We start from the raw sequence: 20,050 nt of genomic DNA, 5'->3' as shown, positions 1-20,050 counted from the left end.
CTTCATATAAATACAATTTTTTGTTTGGTATTCTTAAAAACAATATTTAACTCTGAAATGAAATATAAAATCTATGTAAATAATGAATGTCATTAACTAGCACTAACAGTTTTTACTTTGAAAAACACATTGTATATTTTGGATTTTTCGCAATAAACAACCATTTGACGTTTGATGTAAAAGTTGTGAATTGTTATTGTAAAAGATCTTTTAGGAAAAACTATCAATGTATAAATAATTAATAGTATGCATATTATTCCGAAATGTTGTTACTCATTTGTATTCTTCCATTAATAAACATTTTTTTACCGAATAATAACGTATAGTAATACAACACTTATTTGTCAATAAACGTAAAGAAAAATGTAATATTATTATTATAAATACCTGTGAAAAGATACGCCGGCATTTCTCCTGGCTTTGCATCCTATTGCACTGCAAGAGGCCATGGTTTTTTTTTACTTAAAACGTCGACGAAAATATCTTACTTCTTTCAAGATCGAGAGAATAACAATATTATATCCGCCATGTTGTTTTACCACACGAACTTGAAGTAGTAGCTCCAGAATACCAACATTAACAACTGTCTTTCTCCGATTCGTATTTTTTAGTACATAAATGATGGCGTGTTCCCTCTCCAGTCTTTCAATCTCTTTGTATAAATCAGATGCGAGAAGGTTTTCTCTACATTCTGCTGAAAATAGCCAAGCCGCAAAAAAAAAATTCTTGAAATAAATTACTATTTACAATTTGACATTTTTTTGAATCATATTGTTACTAAAGTGCCATCATTCGCTATTGACTCTGAAGTCCCTTGAGATGTTGATCGTATTTTTTGCCTTGTGTTCTTCTGTGCTGGCCCCTTTTTACCCCCTTTTCTTCTCGATTATATTTCTCTCTCGCGTTGCTTAATGCTTCAAATACACTCTATGACGATCGGTCATATATATGTCGAAAAATCCGTTTCTTATGTTGGCGTCCTGTGTCATAGGGTGTCACAGAGTGTAAATAGGATGTCATAGCTGTCATACAATATGTATGTATAATAATTGTCGGAATGGCATAGATTTGACCATAGACACTAAAACGCTCTTAGCATATATGTGCCCGATCGTCATATAGTCTATTTGAACCTCTCGTAGCATTTGCGTAATAGAACTCCATTATTACAAAATCCTTTACGTTTTAAGTATAACCAATATTTTGAAAATATGAATGACAGAAAATTTTTGAATGTGAAATGCCAATAAATTCGCGTTAAAACCTGTAGACCTATTTCGCAAAATATTACGTTATTAAAATCAAAATGTTTCAAATTTTAATGAAATATAAATAATTTAACTAGATTTTTGAATGCATATCAATTTTTCAAAAATTTCATACAGTTGATTTGCAGACTATTTAAATTTTTCAAAATAAAAAAACGGTTGTGGAAGGAACCTTTGAAATAAACAGCCAAATCGGTAGGGGCCCTATGATTTCCTAAATAAATTTTGAATAAACATTGAAACCAGCCCAAACGGAGCAATTGTCCCATGTGAATAAATTTACTGGTAAGGTTTGTTTGTAAGTGAAGGATCAGGAGGGATTTTTAGTTCCCAATCGGTGTGATTTGTCAGCCAAAACTTTGACGTCCAATGAAGTTAGGCCAAGGACCTCCCGCTTCACTGCAAAGTAGTAAGAACACGAAGAATAAGGATGGAAAAAAAAACAACTGTAATAACATAATATATAATTTATTAAAATAAACGTAATACAATGGTCCCCATTCCTACCTCATAGTACTCACTGCAAACATTTGCTTTAGAAGCTCAGCACACAATTGCTCTGAGTTACCGTTACTGTAAAGTACCAAGGTCAAAATGCAAGCATTGCACTGGCGGCATTTGGTTCACCTAAGTAAAACCAAAGACATTCTGCATTATGTTAAGCCGTTTTACAAACAGAACATACGTAGCATACTTGCGCAATTTTGTGCACAAATATATGTGAGAGTGTGAATGATAATTTTGCACAAGTCTTTTGACTGTACAAGCTACATCAAAATGATTGAATTTTTATACTGTATACTTGTGGATGCGTGTTTGAGCGGATATAACTAGAGGGTTGCCATATTAAAAGAAAAGGTATCGACGACAATATCAAAGTAACAACACAAGTACGCCCTCCAAATCAAACCGGCCCCACACCACACTAAATCGCAGTGGCGAAGGGTGGAGGTAGGCTGTTAAGATTCGCTATAAATAGTGCACACTAAACTTTGTTAGTCATATGTAATTGTTTTTATTGAGCTAATACTACAATTTACAGATTGTGTTAGTAAGTTTTTAAAAATCAATTAAACCCTGCCTAAACGAAACCATAATAGATTTGGTCTAATTTGGGCGATACGACAAAATGGTGCACACTTTTTCATTCATAGTTATTTGTTTTCGTTAGATTAAAACTACATATTAAACATATTGTTGGTTCATTTTTTTAATTCATTAAGCCCTGCGTAAACCAAACTATAATAAATAAAAAATTTTATTCTATCTATAAAATACTCAAAGTTATGTATGATTTAATTGCATAATTTTAGATATTTTATAGATAGACATGTATTTTTTGACTATTATCTATTATGGCTTGGTTTCTCAGGGTTTAATTGAATTTTAAAATTTAACCAACACTATCTGTAAATTGTAGTCTTATTTCAATGAAAACAAATATGTATGTCTGAAAAAGTTTAATGTGCACTATTTATGGCGTATCTTAACAGCCTACCTCCACCCTTCGCCACTGCTAAATCGAGTGTATCACGAGGCACTATGTTTGATGTGAAGCATCTGTACGCACTGAAGTAGATGTTTTACAAAAAAAGTGATCCCGGTGAAAGTGAATCCAGAATCAAACTTGCGCTGACACTTCTACAGCTTTATTAGTTAGATTTATCGTCCGGTACTTTTAACTTAAAGTTATGTAACCTGTTTACGCCTCGTAATGGTATCTGGTATCAAAGTAAACATTCAAAAGATTGTATTTATATTTGCAAGAATCAGTATCAGCTGCGCATCTATTCTATAAACAAGACTATTATCGGTGGCTATCGAGGGTAGTTTATCATTTTTATGTATTGAGGTATTATAATTGTTACAATAAGTTAGCAGTCAAAACTGTCTATCTCGCTCTAAAAGTTAACACAGCCAGAGGGTGCTGTTAAAACATAACACTTCTTGACAATTCAGATAATTATTAAATTATTAGATTAATAAATTTAAAAAAATCAATATAAGGCAGGCTGGGGGTTCCACGGGAAAATAAAAAGAAAGGTAAGGGCTCCACGTCCCTGTCAAAACTGTCTATCTCGCTCTAAAATTACCATATCCAAGAGAAGGACTGTTAAAACATTTTAGCACTTTTAGACGATTAACTTATTGTAACAATTAACTGCCTCGATACATAAATATGATAAACTACCCTCGATAACCACCGATAGCAGCTTTGTGTATAGAATAGATGTGCAGATGATACTTTTCTGATAAAATTACAAAATATCAATATTATGTATCGGAAAAAAGTACGAGTACCGGTATCATATTGAAAGAAAGTATCAATTCTTTAACGCATCGATACTTTTTAAAAACTCTAGGTATAACTGAATGTGTGGAGCAAGCAGTACAAGTCGAATCTAGTTACTTTTTTGGACGAAACGGTTCAAGCGTAAACTGGCACTGTCCAGGTGTGCCGTTTGGAGACTATATGACATTCATGTATATAGCGAGCTTTTTTTACAGTCTGATGAGCACCTCCAAGTATCTAAAGCTGACAACACTTTATAAGTTTTATCTGTCACTGGTCAATCGTCGCTCGACACACATCTAGATCCGGTTCGGCCACATTGTACAGACGCCTCGATAGCTCAAACTGGCCTTTCCTTTATTCAAACCGATTAGATTCTGGCATCCTCAACGACTGGTAAGCAACAGATGGAGGCACCGCACGGTGTCCGTAAATGGACATTACAAAGAAGAAGAATAAAACAGTTAAATCGTTGAACTATGTCCAGGGTCTAATATTCGTTTATTATTTTTAACCTTTCCTTGGTGATGAGTAGCAATGTGTCCTTTCAATGAGCATTTATATGTGAAAGCTCGCCCGCATACGTTACAGACAAACCTCTTTATGTCAGAGTGTATCCTCATATGGGCATCTAGCGTGTCCTTTTTTTTGTAAGACTTGCCACATATGCTACAAGGGAAATCCCTAATGCCCGTATGTGCCAACATGTGTCTTTTAACACTGCCTTTACTATAAAACGACTTTCCACAGATGTCACACATGCAGTTCCTCTCCTTGCGGTGTATATTACGCATGTGTGCGGATAAGGAGTGTGGACCAATCGCTATACCGCACAGTCGACACTGAAATTTCTCCACCAGTTCTGTTTTTTTATGCACCTCTATTACATGTTTATATTTTGCGTCAATATTTACGAAATAATTGTTGCAATACTCGCATCTGTAAAATAGAAAATATCATATATGTAGAGGGAAAGTGTACTGAAAAAAAAATCATATTAATTGGTATGGTGCATATTTTTGACTTGTTTATCAATCTTTCAATATTATAAACTGATTTGAAGGTTTCATCTTCTGTCATCAATGTTAGTGTGCACAATAAAGAATAACACAAAATAACAAATTAAATGTCAAAATGATGGTAGCAATAAGAACGAATATGCGTGGAAACTTTTTCAATATTCGCGAAAACACCAATTAGGTAGGTATTTAGACACTTAACTAATGTCATAAACGTAATCCGATCCCGGCGGCGGATTTTATTGCTTAATGTCGAAATGTTTTTAAACGATCGACACATTAACAGTTTTAAGAAATTTTTTGACGATTTTTAGCTCGGTGTATCCGATAAGTAGCTCATTATAAAAGTGAATAAATGTATGGAGAAAATCACAAACTAAAATGTCAACGAATGTTTCCTCGTTACATCCGAGATCTCGCTATATCCGTGATCGTAATAACCGAGTTTCGACTGTATATGCATTGATATAATTGAATCAGATTGTTGAGCAAGTGGCTAACAACCATTTCTCGTAAAATTAAAATCTTTTAATGCAAACCTCCATTATGTGGAGGCCCATATGAGCGTAGTTATGCACAAAGCAGCCAAGCCACAATTTTGAAAAAAGTGAGTTATTGTGATTTCCATAATCTCACACGTTTGTTTTACGTTCTGCACAAATCAGCCAAGCTGCTGTCATACAAACATCTCATATAAATGCGTTTTAAAGATTTTGCAAATCGCAGAATATGACATTTTCGATTTGCATAAAGCAACCAAGCTGCTGTCATACAAAAATGTCATATAAATGCGTTCTAAAAATATGCAATATTCGTTTTGCAAAAAGCAGCCAAATGATAATATTATGTACTTACGTAAATTTTTAAAATCGTAACTGTAAGGTGTGTTTTTCTACATTCAATTAATAAACATTATTTTCTCAATTACATTCTATGTTTTTCATTTTATTATATGTAATATAATATACAGATTTTTCATATAAAAAATAGTGCCAAGCAGCTAAATATTGATGTATAATTTACAAGTTTTTCGAATTATTTTTAGAATTTTGAAATTTCCATTATAATTTAGTAACTTAGAAGGCTATTTTTAAAGAAAATAATCAAAAATAAAGACTTTTCTTACAAAAATAAGAGATGGCTGCATTCTGCAAAATGCACATTCTAAAAAAAATCATTTTACTCAAAACACCTGGACTGCTAAAACACCAAAATTTCATAGATTATATGCTTTTATCTCTTCAAAAGTTATACAAAATCATATATATATATATATATATATATATATATATAATATCTATCATTCAAAAAGTATACACAGTATACAGAGGCTTTGCTGATTTAAAGAAACACAATTTACATAAAAGTGCTTCTATCTCTGTTTGAGGTTTGTGTGGCTCGGCTGCTTTGTGCATAACTACGCTCATATGATCTTATTAGCATCGGACATGGTCAAAATAAAAAATTATTTCTAATTTTTATTGAATTTTGATATGGATGACATAAATTGCGGGAAATAAAAATGTAAAACAGGGTATTAATTGTACTTAAATGAAATGGGACTTCAGAAACTACATGTAAAAGGTGGGAAAACATGAATTCCGAACATGCAAAATCGGGGTAACATACTTTTTTCTTTGTAATTATGTAATGCAAACATGATTTCTAAAATACTATAATCGTGTTGAAATACTTGTGATTTTCGACAATTGAGTCAGAGTGAAGTTTGCACAAATGAATCTCCAATCAAAGTGATTTGCAGGTAATCTATTAGTACATTTTGAAGGTTCTAGAGTTTTCGTGAATGTCTCAAATAATCTACCGGGACGCTTCTATGCTATTAGTAATTTGATAAGTATTCTAAATAAAGATTAAATGTCTGCGAGGGTCAGTCACGTTACACATATGGATGACCAAGCATTGACAAAATGGCTCACATTTAATAGGACAGAAAAAAATGCAGTGCAGAAGGACCACAATTTCGGCCGCTTGATGACCTACAAAGAGACTTACGAGCAGTAGGAGTGATCAACTGTATAAGAGGAGTGAAGGAGGTGATGAAGAAGAGCTAGTGCCAGAGAAGAAAAACAATTAAAATACGTACCTATATCCCTTTGGTCTGTTGCTATGTTTTCGCCTGACATGATCAAGTCTGATGCGTTCCTTTAAATAGATTTTGTCACACTTTGGACAGTGGTAATCATCAGGAAAATGATTGTCCCAATGTTTTAAGAACACTGTGAGATTCTCAAAGGAACTTCCACACTTTTCACAAATATGGTCAGGAATATGCTGAAGAAAGTGTTTTTGTAAACCGTTCGGTGTCTCAAACTTTCTCTCGCAAACACTAGAAGAAAGAATTGGAGTTTTCATACTGAACATTTATGACATTAAATAGATGGCTGGCACTTGTATGTTTAGGAATTCTCAATTCTCTCAATCGCAGCTAATTAACATCTTAATGCCTGTAAAAAAATGATTCCTTTAAACAAAGAAGGAATATTATTTCGAAATCATTACATATTTGCTTTTCCGCAAAAGAACTAAGACGCAATGTAAAATCTTGATACTCACTTCTGCTGACATACTACTGAAAGCTATTTAATTTCAAGTAGGTACAAGAAAAAACTTTGAAAACATAAAACAATCCATACGTGAGAAAACCTCTTTAAATGTGATGTATGTTCTTTTACATTCATAAGTATCATAGACTCCAAAACATATAAAATTATTTATCAACCTAAGTTATCAATTTTATATTCTTTATCCCCCTTGATCAACTTAGCGTCCACTTTGGAAATCACTGATTTATAGCCTTCGATCACATCCATACTCAATGCTCATACCACAAACGATCACAATGCTAGCTGGATCAAGCCTAATGTTAATCAGTTTAGAAGTATATTATTATACGCAACGTATATAACAATGACGAAGGGTGGAGGTAGGCTGTCAACATTTGACATAAATAGTGCACATTAAACTTTGTTAGTCATTCGTATTTGTTTTTATTGAACTAAGATTACAATTTACATATGGTGTTAGTTAGTTTTAAAAAATAAATTAAACCCTAAATCTTCAAACCTTTTCGTTGAATTAGAAATACATATTACATAATATGTTGTTGGCTAATTATTTAAAATTCATTAAGCTCTACCTACGCCAAACCATAATCGGTAAACAATATATCGCACCGTGAGTGTAAAACCAAGGCATCTGCAAAAGACATATTTTGGATATATTAGGGTTTGAAGTCTTCGTTTTGTTAGGACAAATAGAGTTTCTAAAAAAAAACATAATATTTGGTTTATATCTACATTATATTGCTTGTTCATTCAGTTACATTATCAAGTTCACGACTTTTGCAGTTGTTTTGCATTTAACGTTGAAATTGAAAAATTTGCAGATGCCTTAGTTTTACACTCGCGGTGTGATATATCTATCAATAAAATATTTAAAATTATATATGGTTTAATGACATAATTTAAGATATTTTTAGATAAACGAATATTTTTTGAATATCATTATCTACTATGGCTTGGATTAGGTAAGGTTTAATTGAATTTTAAAAACTAACAATTAATACTATCCACATATTGTAGTCTTAGTCCAATGAAAAGAAATTCATATGAGTGACAAAGTTTAGCGTGCACTATTTATGGCGGATCTTAACAGCATACCTCCACCCTTCGCCACTGGTATATAATATTATTAAATCTACCTGCAATTCGTTAGTAATTTGTCCAAGTGATAGTGTAACATGTTGGGTCCCATGGCGACTTTGATGGGTTTTCCTTCATTGCTTTCACTTTCTTCTCGCACAGCCAACGGTTTACTAAACATTAAAGAAAGTAATATGGTCAATGTTATTGATACAAAATTTATATATGTATGTATGAGAATGTATGGATGAGGATTTAGGTATCTATAAGTGTATATTAGGTGAGTTTATATATATTATATTAGGCGAATTTATATGTATTTTTTTTTTAAATATGTTATAAAAAAAAAAGTAGGTACCATGTAAGAGTATAATTAAAGACTAATATCTCATTAGTTAACCCCATTAATTATTTTTCTTAGAATTGACGATTTACACCTCTTGAATGTAGTATTTTTATTGTTCAAAAGAATAATGATCTATCATTAATGTTTTGACGATTTATTAATATGCTATCGAAGGTATTGTTATTAATAAGGTAGGGTTTTTACTAATTAGGTTTTTTACTGACACTTCAACTATTCATTAGTTGTATATTGTATATTTTTTTGTAACCTTTGACTTGATAGGTAGGTAATGGAGTTTTTACCTAATTTATTGTATTGATTTATTATATAAGCTAGAGTAAAGAGAGTTCGTTGTCAGTGTGTGTTTACCTTTGGTGAGTGTACACGGCGCCTGAAGATGCCGAAAGGCGAAACCCGGGTTGCAAAAAACGACTTAAATGGAATAGTGCAGAGCTTGAATCCATTATAATTTAAATTCAAATTCCATCAAGGACCTTCAGTCGATAGTATTAATATTAAAGAAAGTTTTACATATTGAGTTAAGTGTTTGACAATAATAGTGATATGATCATTGACAGACTCCTTGAAATTCAGTCAGTTCACAACTTATACTGGTTTCAGTACATATTTTATAAAACGACCACATCTATGGCTGTCTAGAAGAATGTGTATTCCCAGCAGAGCGTCTCCTCCGAGAGGTGATCTCCAGTACAGAACATGAAATGCGCCACATTGTGAACCATGGTAGAACATACTCAAGATATTATGGTGAGATCGGGGCTCTCTGCTTGCAAGTGTGGCAAAATGCAAAGCATGAAACGCCTATTTAATCTTTTAACAATTTCTTGGAGGAAATTGGTTTCGCTTTTGCAATCTTACTACACTCATTGACTCTGAAGAACCTGGAAGACAATGAAGAGGAAGTCATACCAACAACAAAATTTTCGGTACTGTTCGGTTATCAGGAAAACAGCGGAAAACACATTTTGAAAATAGCCGATAAACTGGATAATTTGTTAGGTTAACCTAACCAAACCCAAACTAACAAATAATCCAGTATATCGGGTATTTTCAAAATGTGTTTTCCGCTGTATTCCTCATACCGAACAGTACCAAATTTTCTTTCATACATCTACTGAACCCAGTGAATACTGTAAAACGTTCTACGAGGCTATTCAAAGATATCACTTAATTCCCAAAGCAATAAAAAAGGTGATAAATGTGATAAAGATATCATTATCATGTATTCAAGCAGTTAATTATCACGAGGAAGTTAACCGTCAAATGTGCTATCTTTTAAAACGGCCCCTCATGACTGTACCAACTGTTCTATTGCGAGATAGAATATGTCAATTACATATCGAGAATTGAGATGGGACTATTTTGAAAATTAATACTATCAACGTCACGGCCGCCTCAACTTAATGGTTACCCACATGCTGTCAAATATTGTAGGCTATATTCGAGTATTGTTTAACGTTTGTACACAAAATTTCACTTCGGACAGGGAAGCCATAAAGATAAGCTATACGATCACATACAAACTTGACCAAGCTTGGCAAAAAAGAGACGTATTTCACATTACATGCGTACCAATTAAAATTTTCACCGTGTTAACACTGTGTTACCAATTATTGTAGATAACCACTTTGTTTATGGAGTTGCTTCCATGTTAATTTGGAGCAATGAAAATAATGGAAACATGTTACGGTGTTAACTACGGTGTAGCAACAAAAACTTCACAAGAACCAACAAAAATAATATTTGAAAAAGATGAGCCACAAAAGTTTTGGAAACTATTTATTTAATGGTAGATAATAGTGGACAATAATAGAAAACTCAAGAATAAAATTTTCACTACTTCAAAGCAAAGTGCAGAGATGCGTACCTGTGTGATAATGCGCAATCAGTTTTTTTCTTTAAATTTTTAATCGCTTGTGAAAGTTTTTTGACATCTTCTTCTATTTTTGTTTCGGCTTTGAGTAATCCCAATTTCCTCTTTCCTTTGACTACTGCACCCGTTTTGCTGGAATGTTGAGATTTTTTTTTAAATAAAATAGACAGTTTGTCTTCTATAAGCTGGCGTGCCGGTTTCCTCCCCGCTTCAGCATCCATCTCGTTCCCTCCCATTGAAAACTTGCAATAGTTGAACGCGATGGCACAATGCTTTCTGTGTGACGTGTATGCCAGTTTATAAAATACAGACTCTAGTAATTCTTTACAAAGAGACTTTCTATATTACAGTGAATGAGAATCAAATATTTTATTTCAATTTTCGTTTAGATATCAACTGTTTTTTATAAGCTATCTTCTTCGACCATGTCCGATCCTAATAGGATCATATGGGCCTTCACAGAGTAGAGGTTTGTATTAACAGATTTTGTTTTTACGAGAAATGGATGTCAGCCACTTGCTCAACCTATTAGGTCCATACCCTGACTCACACACATATTGAAAAACAATATGTGTACTTGCCAGACCCAGGATTCGAACCTGGGTCCCACGGCATGATAGTCCAACGCTTATGCCGCGCGGCCACCGCCAGCTATATAAAACAAAAATTTTCAATTGTAGTATCCAAAAAATATAAGAGTTAGCCGGCTCGCACATCTAAACTTGTCTCGACTGCAATACATCGAATATGTCGATGCGAATTTGTTGGTATTTACTAAACACACATTACCTAATTAAAAGTCTGCACACTCCTATAGTTTGAAAAAAACATCTGGTGTCGTTAGCAACAAATTTCAAGCGACTCGCGTTGCATGTCGCTCATCCTCCGTGTTGCAGTTACGCATGCGTATAACTGCTACAAGTCAGTCATTTCTAATTCAAACATCAAACATACCGTATCTCCTACCTACCCACGTCCAAAATGACAGACGAGCGCACCAATATTTACTTCGTCCAAGAGATTGAAAAATATCTGTACATATATCATTATACAAGGAGAAACCACTCCAAAAATTTCTGCGGTACCAATACACAATAATCGGTTTCGGCATTTTGTGCAATGATGCTTAATTTTTGTTGACGACTTTGACATTTCGAGAGATTGAGCGCATCACTGTCGCTAGGGACCTATGCAACATGAATGCGACATTCTTACAAGGTTCGATTTATGGCTGTGTCGTGGACGAGACGAGTTTAGATGTGCAAGCCAGCTTAGAAATGGACTTGAAAAAGGAGAGTTTTAACAATATGTAATGCTAATGTTCGGCAATCATTTCAAATGACACACCATACATACTCCTACAACCAGCCAAAACCGATTAGAGTTATATAACTCGCAATAAGACCGCTCGTTACACGGCTTTTCGCTATATCAGCCGGTTTTCTTTCTAAAATTGGAACTGATCCTATTAAGATTGTATGGAAATAAATGATTTGTAATACGTCATTTCACTTTACAGCTAACTTTTCAGTGTCATATTTAATCAGTTATTATCCCAAAGCAAAGATTTCAAGATAACAAACACTCAATAATTATGATTGAGAAAAAATTAAAAACACATACATTTTACTCTTGCTACGTTGAATACATCTGGCAGTTTCCGATTTTACTCGACTGCTTTTTTTATTTTCACATTCCATCTTTATTTCGTCACATTCATTTAAACTGAAAAATAAAAAAGGTATTATTTTTAGCAACAGTCTTTGTGCATACAGAAGAAAACTAGTAATTTACAAAGATGGATGCTTCATTTACATTATTTTGACGCTCATTTCATCTATTGGATGCACTTCTTCAAAATGATCCGAGGTATAGAAACCGTCTCCGTCGTCACATTGCAGAAAATCTAAAGTTTCCTGTTTTACATCAATATCTTTTGCATCATTTTGAACGGCAACATCACATTTCGACTGGACAAAGCCTGACCATGGCAGACCACTGTCTCCATCTACAACGGAAAATTAAAATTGATAAATATTTCATAAAGTATATTTTTTATAAAACACCACCAATATTCTTAGTATCTTCACCAGGGATGGCTCTAGTAAAGTAGCAAAGTGTGCACTGCACTCCCATCATAGATTAAATAAAAATATATAATATAAAAATGCTCAGAATATTGCTCAAAAATATTCAGAAAAATGCGATAACGAAAACTTATGCGAAATTACTCATTTTGAATTCTGCGCATTTTCGAACAATAGTGATGCAAGCCTTTTCACTCGCTAACGCCGCTGTCACCAATACACACATAACTCCATCAATGTCGATGAGACGCGACCAATACACACGTCATAACTCCATCGATAAGACGCACCGAGGAGCATAATTCGGAGTGTTCCTTGAATTTACGCGCATACATTCATAACGGATAACAATAAAAAAAGAAAAATGAAGCTAGTAGAATCAAAATCACCAAAGTTCTATAAGACTACATGAGTCTTTGTTGGAAACAATGTTTTTCAAATTTAAGTGCCTCGTACCAATGGATAGCACACAAACATTAACTAGGCATTTGGACCTTTATACACTAACCTGACTAACCGATACGAATATTCCAACATAGAACTCAGGCCACGCGTCGAGATACAGTTGGAAGCCTAATTATTATAATGAAATGACGAACTTCATGTCGATGCATGTGTCAAAAATAGAATCATATTCACGACTATTAGTTTGGTTGATCGTTCAACATTTGGATTTACAATATAGATTTAATAGTATTTACAATGAGTACCGTATATTCAGTTGCATATATTAAGGACAATCGTCACGATTTTTATATTGATTATATTCACATTATGATATTTACAGCTTGATATTAAAGTGGCAGGCCGACCTTTGCCATGTATAAATTTAATTCAAAAGTGTACAGTGAAAACGAAGATTGTTAATTGGAAATTTAATGTGCAAATGTACTCAAAAACACAATGCCTTTGCGGGTGTAATATTCTTAATATCCTATTTTGTTTTCCGTGTCTGTTGTTCGGGCGACATTAATTGGACTGAAAATGGAATTAAAGATTTGGTTCACCTGTCAGTAAAAATCAAAAAACACAGTGGTTCTGAAAAGCATATTTTAAATGAAATGCAACTTGCAGTCTTGGGAGAAATAGATATACGTTCATAATTGGAAGCAGGGTACCGTTTGTCTGTTAAAAAATTTAACGAAGCATTATCGATACTTCAACTTTTCACTAATAATAATTTACTGGAAGTATTTAGCGAAAGTGTTACCCTATTAAAAATAATTTGTACAATCCTGATGACTTCAGTGGAAAGTGAGCGTTGTTTCTCAACTTAAGAGAGGATTAAGTCATTTTTGAGAAATACCATGACTCAAGACAGGCTAAATGCTCTTGCGATGTTAAGTATAGAAAAACAATTGATATCGTCAATACCAGACTTTAATATTCGTGTTAACGACGTGTTTTCAAAATCCAAGGATCGGAGGATGGACCTCTTGCATAAATAGGTAAGTCTTTTTTGCACTCCCTCATATTCTTGTCACCGGCCGCCACTGATCTTCACCACACCAATATCTTCAATACTCCAGTACTTTAGTGCCTGAAGATGCCAAAAGGCGAAATCCGAGTTGTTTAAAACGTTACACATCAAATAGTACAAAAATTATACAATTAGACCTCCCCTCAGTCAATAGTAGAGGTGAGTTGGAAATACTGTCACCAGTTTGTGTATTCAAGGCTCGGATGAAACTACCCATACTCAGTATGTGTGGCCCAATAAACTTGTTCCAAAAAACTTGTGATGATACCATCGCGAGTCCCTTGCCAGTTGGTAGACTTTCAACACTATTGACGTGCAAGCAATACAATAGTATATTTTAATTTATTAGTCTATGCATTGGAATGTATGAACAATAGGTCATAAATGTTGTGTTGCAGCACAGTGGTGAAATGATGCACAGGCTTGTTATGACCACTCAAAACATGTTTAAAATGAAAAAAAAACACTGTTATTCATTTTTGTTAACGAGAATATTATATATAACCTAACAGGAAAACAACCCACAAATTTAAAATGTTTTTAAAATTTTATAATAAATAGGACATTTCTAAAAGTCGAGCACAGTGTATTTATAGCTATTCTATTGAAGCCGATATTTAAAATACTAATATGGGGTTGGTTTTAGTTCCAGTTAAGTATGAGACTTATATCGCATACGCACGCCAAACGCTCTATATAGTATTCCAAATACTAGTAAGTATTTTGGAACAAGTATTTTTTATACTGGTAGTAAGTATACTTAGTCTTCAAAATCGACCAGTTTTCCTATCTCTAGTCAATAGTATTATATGTATATTATATTCCCCATTCTTTTCTACATAATTTAGAATTTAGAAAAACGTAAAATCGCATTGGATTTGGTAATGTGGTGCACTATGCATGAGTAGCAAAACAAAGATGGCAGCCTGTTTGGATGTTTTGTTAAACTAAATAATGATGGTTCACTAATGGCTAGGCATTTTTATCTCAGCACAGCTCAGGCAAATGGATTTCAAAGCACACAAAGGTGATGTTTCCTATTGTGTCTGTAAATTTGTACACATGCAGTTCGCCGTATCACACTTCACCGTGAAATGTTATATCGGAAATATATGGTTGTATATTAAAGACTGTACAACCTCTTTGGGTACTGACATAAAATTCATGTCTAAATAAAACACAGTTCTTGTCGATTCACAGGAAGCCAGAGGCAAACAATTTTTAAAAATAGCTGATATACTGGATTATTTGTTAGGTTAGGTTTTCATTCAGAATTCATGAATTTTTCTAAAATCGGCTATGAAAATTGAATTAATGTTTATATTGAATCAAATAAAATTGAAACATTGTTGTCTGCAATGCTCCATGAACAACGCGTAATTTTTTCATCCCGGTACTATAGCGATGACCGTACCGATAGTATACGGTGATAGCAGATGAAGGTCTCCCTTGGGAGACCACCACAAAAGGACTGACCGAACCTTCGACTGTCCCAAAAAACCACAGCCTACTTCCACTCTTAGCAAATAACAAAAATTTCAACAGCAACTTCAACTTTACATTTAACTTCATAGTAACTTATCAACAGACTTGCCATAAAAATAAACATCTGTCCCCATATCGTGCGTTTCTGTTCACCACCCCCGCGCTTCTTGGCCCTGTCATTGCCACGGTCTGCAATCTCCGCCTAAGAGTGAAGAAGGCCGGTGACAATGGTCATCCCTTTCCGATAAGAAAGCTCACGGCGAACTGCGCTACGGTGAAATGTAATTCGTACAATTTACATGTAACTGTTTGCTATAAATGAATTTACAATATGAAACAGATTACAATTATTTTAACATCACTTTCATCACATGTATGCCTTTTCAATTCTAACGTCTTTGGTACGTCACCATTTTTATTTAAAGCCTGAGAATCAAAATGGCTAGCCGCTGCTCCACAGTTACTGTTAATAAAAATAATCATCTACTTAAGTAAATAAAAAGACTCATTATTTCAACAATAATTAATTATCAATGTTTGTATATAATAGTTGAAACCAAACCTATAACTAGAAAAAAAAATACCGAGCCACAATCTGATGTTCTCTTGAGCTGACTCCACCTGTCTCTTGAACTTTGCCACTTCTCTGAGCCTTTTGATGCAAGCCTCGCATATCATGCAATTGTAACCGCAATTAGTTGGATCTGCATTCATCTGTAACACCGATAACAATTAGGTTGCGTGAACACAGTAGTGAAGCGGAGATTGAAAGCCACATCTTTTGATACATTTTTTTATTGGGTCTACAATTAAGTGTAGATTTTTGCCACCTACAGTAAAGTTGTCATATAATTAAGGTTGCTATTAATTAAAAAAAAGTAAAGTTGCCATTTGTCCCAATTAGACCAAGATCATCGAAGGAAAGAAGACTTGGTTGGGCCTAGACCAGGATGTGTAAATGTTTACAATTTGTTTTTATTTGGTAGAATATGCAAAGAAATTTTTGAGACTCTTTTATTTGAGGTTATATGGATACTATCCGTGGCTTTATCCAACTGACTTTCTCTTAGGTATGCTTACATACTGTCCTAGAAGATATCAATATTTAGCCACGTATTTTTTTCGACTTATACATGGTGTGAATGAGAACTCTGCCATTCTTGGTATTATTGACTTGTGTGTCCCTGATAACTATCTTAGAAATCGGGAGCATCAGTTGTTTGTTCTCCCGAGGAGCAGAACTAACCTGCCATTGGTGATGCCAGTTGGGAGGGCAATAACTCTGTTCAACCAAATCGCTTCGGATGTTGATATATTCCATCTACGTGAGGATGAGTATAGGTCAGGGGTCGGCAAACTCTTGGACCATAAGAGCCAAATATGAGTATCACAACGGTTAAATTTTTTTTCGAGAGCCATACATATATTTTTATAAATATGAATTATTTCAGTGAATGTTATTGTTTATTTATCAAGTGAAGAAGATTTTGCGAATAAAGCTAACGCAAATATAAGTTTTTTTTATTGTTGAAATCATAAATATATTTTTTACAGAAAATGAGTTACATACAATTTTCACGCATTCCTTAAAACTAATGTTAAAAATGACATTTCTTTGGAGAGTGTCTGTATGTTTGGTATGTAACTTGTAGTTTTCAATTTTAGGCGTGACTCCAAATTCTCATCGGTTATTTGGCTTCTCTAAATGCTATTTATATTGTTCAAAATTTAATTTGTCGACTTTTGCAATGGGCGGATTTAAAACGACAACGATTATACCTTTTTGTAAAAAATGTTAATTGGGAATTTGGCAAAGAGCCGCACGCCAATACCCAAAGAGCCGCGGTTTGCCGACCCCTGGTATAGGTGGACGTTATTTTATAAATTCTTAAAATAGGGTCTGCTTAACTCATCCGGTGTACTTCCTTCTACCTATATAATTTTTTGTATTCACACATTTATACTGTAGAATCTATATCTTTTATTATGTACCTAATATTGTTTTAATAATATTTCATTGTTTCTAAATGTCATGTTGTGAACGTCTTAAACTTATAATTTGTAATGTCCACAATATGTAAAATAAATGAATTGAATTGAATTGAATTGATACATTGGTTTTTCTGATGTGCCACCTTGCTGGTCACCTGTATCGCTCTAGCAACTGCGTGTGAGGTTATTTTAATAAGCTTGACCGTATTCGTTTTGATTTCAGATTAATCAATCAGACAAAATACAATTAGTCAACCAGCGAAATCCTATCAGCGAGTTAGCGAGCCTATCTTTAGTTAGTTTGAACAAATGTTCTCAGGCCAAGTTGCCGTAACATGCCGATCACTTTATATCAGTGGCGAAGGGTGGAGGTAGACTGTTAACCCAATCAATACCGGCAAGTTTTCCAGTCATATCTACTAACAAACGATGCAGAAGAGTGGTTTTAATCTTTGCTTACTTGACTGCATCAAAAGTTTTTCGAAAAAGTCAATAGATGGCTGAAAATATTAGATTAATTACGGCCCGGAAAAAAAAAATGGAAATTTCCGGGTCCAGTATTTAAGATCCGCCATAAATAGTGCACAATAAACTTTGTCAGTCCTATGCATCTGTTTTCATTGAAAAAAGACTACAATTTACAGGTGGTGTTGGTAAGTTTTTCAAATTCAAGTAAACAAAGCCAAAATAGATAATAGTCAAAATCAATCAATTGTGTATCTATAAAATATCTAAAAATATGCAATTAAATCATACATAACTTTGGATATTTTATAGATATAATAATATGTTTTGTCTATTATAGTTTGGTTAGGCAGGGCTTAATGAATTTTAAAAAAATGAGCTAACAATAATATTGTACGATACCACAGTTCAATAGGGGAACAACTCAAAATTTAAAGGTTTTGAGTTAAGAATGCCATTCGATGTTGAAAGGTCTTCTCTTTATAATTCAGCAAAAAAAATAGTCAAAAATTTCTTCAATGTGTCATAAAATTGAATAACCCTTTCTGAGATTAATTAGTAATTCCATTATATAATCAAATTTATTGGCTAATTCCTTATTAAAATGTACAATTTCATTGTGCATTGATGAATTCCATTAAATTAAATATAAAAAACATACACTCTCATCGAAATCGAGGCTTTAAAATTAAAATGAGAATTACTGCAAAAAATTCAAATGCCATTATCTTGGAACAAGGTTTTATGAGTTGTTCCCCTATTGAACTAGGGTATCGATATGTGTAATAAATGTATTATTAATCCAACGAAAAGAAATAAGTATGAATGAAAGTGTGTACAATTTTGTTGTATCGCCCAAAATATACCAAAACTATTATGGTTTGGTTAGTCTTTAATTGATTTTAAAAAACTAAGCCAGACCACCTGTAAATTTTAGTCTTAGTTCAATAAAAACAAATATTTATGACTAACAAAGTTTAATGTACACTATTTATGGCAGATCTTAACAGCCTACCTCCATCCTTCGCTACTACCTTATATAAGAATGCTTGCACGCTGGCGCTGAATAACATCCCAAAGGTTGGTGAACCCCATGGTAAATATGAAGTTTTTTTGGGGACATTTACCACACACAAAAACTCGTCATACGTAGAGATGGTTGAAGTAAATTGGCATGATTTCAAATCGGCCTGCCAACCGCGTAAATCGCTTGATTCCCTCGGATAATAAACCTCTGGAATCATAACTCATGCCGTGGAATACTTACATTTATGGATAAGCAATGTTCCATCATCCCCGAATATACCTCTATTTCACTATCATACTCGTATATTCCTGTCATATCCTTCAGATTTGTGTAGCCGCTGTTTACCAAACATGCTTGGCACACGTCCGATAACTGGCTAATATATCCATCCTTATGTGTATCAGTAGTATTTTCCAATTTTATTGAGACATTGTCCAGTGAATCCATTTCCAAGGCAAACATTGACTCTCCGTGTGTCCCACAATATTCAACTTTTATATTATATTGCCAAAAATCTGTTGTGACTTTTGTACCTAGTAGAGATTTTGGATAGAAGCCTGTGTATTGACTATTGACGAATGACGTGCGAAATGATACAATTATGACAGTTCGTCCCTGAAATACATGGTAAACATTCGACCATAGACTAACATACTTTGACACTTCAACCCAGAGCAGTGTTGCCATATGTTGAAAGTGGAATTATAGTACAGTACCTTCAAAATTATAGTATTTCGGCAAAAAATATAGTACGCGTTGAGTGACCAATAATTTTCTGCATTTTCAAAAAATTAAACGTGGTGTAATTAACGTCTTGTTTTTTTAGACAAAAGTCAAATGTTAAGTCAGTGGTTTCCAAACTTTATGTTACTACGCCTCCCTTTAAAAAAAATCTAATCTAGGAGCCTCCCACCCCCTTTATTTCATTAAATAATACAGACCAGTGGCGGCTGGTGGTTACCAAAATTGCTTTCATAGGGGGTGCACTAAAAACTTTCTTGCCTTATTTAAAAAGAAGATCAATTCGGCGTT

The 20,050-nt window shown here is 33.8% G+C and overlaps 1 protein-coding gene across 1 annotated transcript; it reads right to left on the bottom strand.

Annotated features, from left to right (window-relative positions):
* Positions 1 to 3,895: 3,895 nt before the first annotated feature.
* On the bottom strand, positions 3,896 to 19,631 carry LOC147074880 (uncharacterized). The gene is made up of 8 exons (XM_085943068.1): positions 19,259 to 19,631; positions 16,119 to 16,248; positions 12,298 to 12,490; positions 12,106 to 12,207; positions 10,477 to 10,614; positions 8,302 to 8,415; positions 6,685 to 6,927; positions 3,896 to 4,500 (listed from the first exon to the last, which is right to left on the bottom strand). Exons 1-8 carry the CDS (start codon positions 19,478 to 19,480, stop codon positions 4,026 to 4,028), a joined length of 1,617 nt encoding a protein of 538 aa, XP_085799194.1. The 5' UTR covers positions 19,481 to 19,631; the 3' UTR covers positions 3,896 to 4,025.
* Positions 19,632 to 20,050: the final 419 nt, after the last annotated feature.

The sequence above is a fragment of the Rhyacophila brunnea genome, unplaced genomic scaffold, assembly GCF_057557595.1.
Source record: "Rhyacophila brunnea isolate RB1 unplaced genomic scaffold, BYU_Rbru_1.0 scaffold_15, whole genome shotgun sequence".
In the NCBI taxonomy this organism is placed as follows: domain Eukaryota; kingdom Metazoa; phylum Arthropoda; class Insecta; order Trichoptera; family Rhyacophilidae; genus Rhyacophila; species Rhyacophila brunnea.
Note: the sequence above shows the minus strand (reverse complement) of the source record. Positions and strands in the feature narration are given on the sequence as shown.

Coding starts and splice junctions, on each gene's coding strand:
- LOC147074880 (XM_085943068.1), bottom strand. CDS start 19,480: ATGTTTGCCTTGGAAATGGATTCACTGGACAATGTCTCAATAAAATTG. Junction 12,491..16,118: donor GAACATCAGATTGTGGCTCG/GTATTTTTTTTT, acceptor TTTCCGTTGTAG/ATGGAGACAGTGGTCTGCCA. Junction 8,416..10,476: donor GATTGCGCATTATCACACAG/GTACGCATCTCT, acceptor TTTAATGTTTAG/TAAACCGTTGGCTGTGCGAG.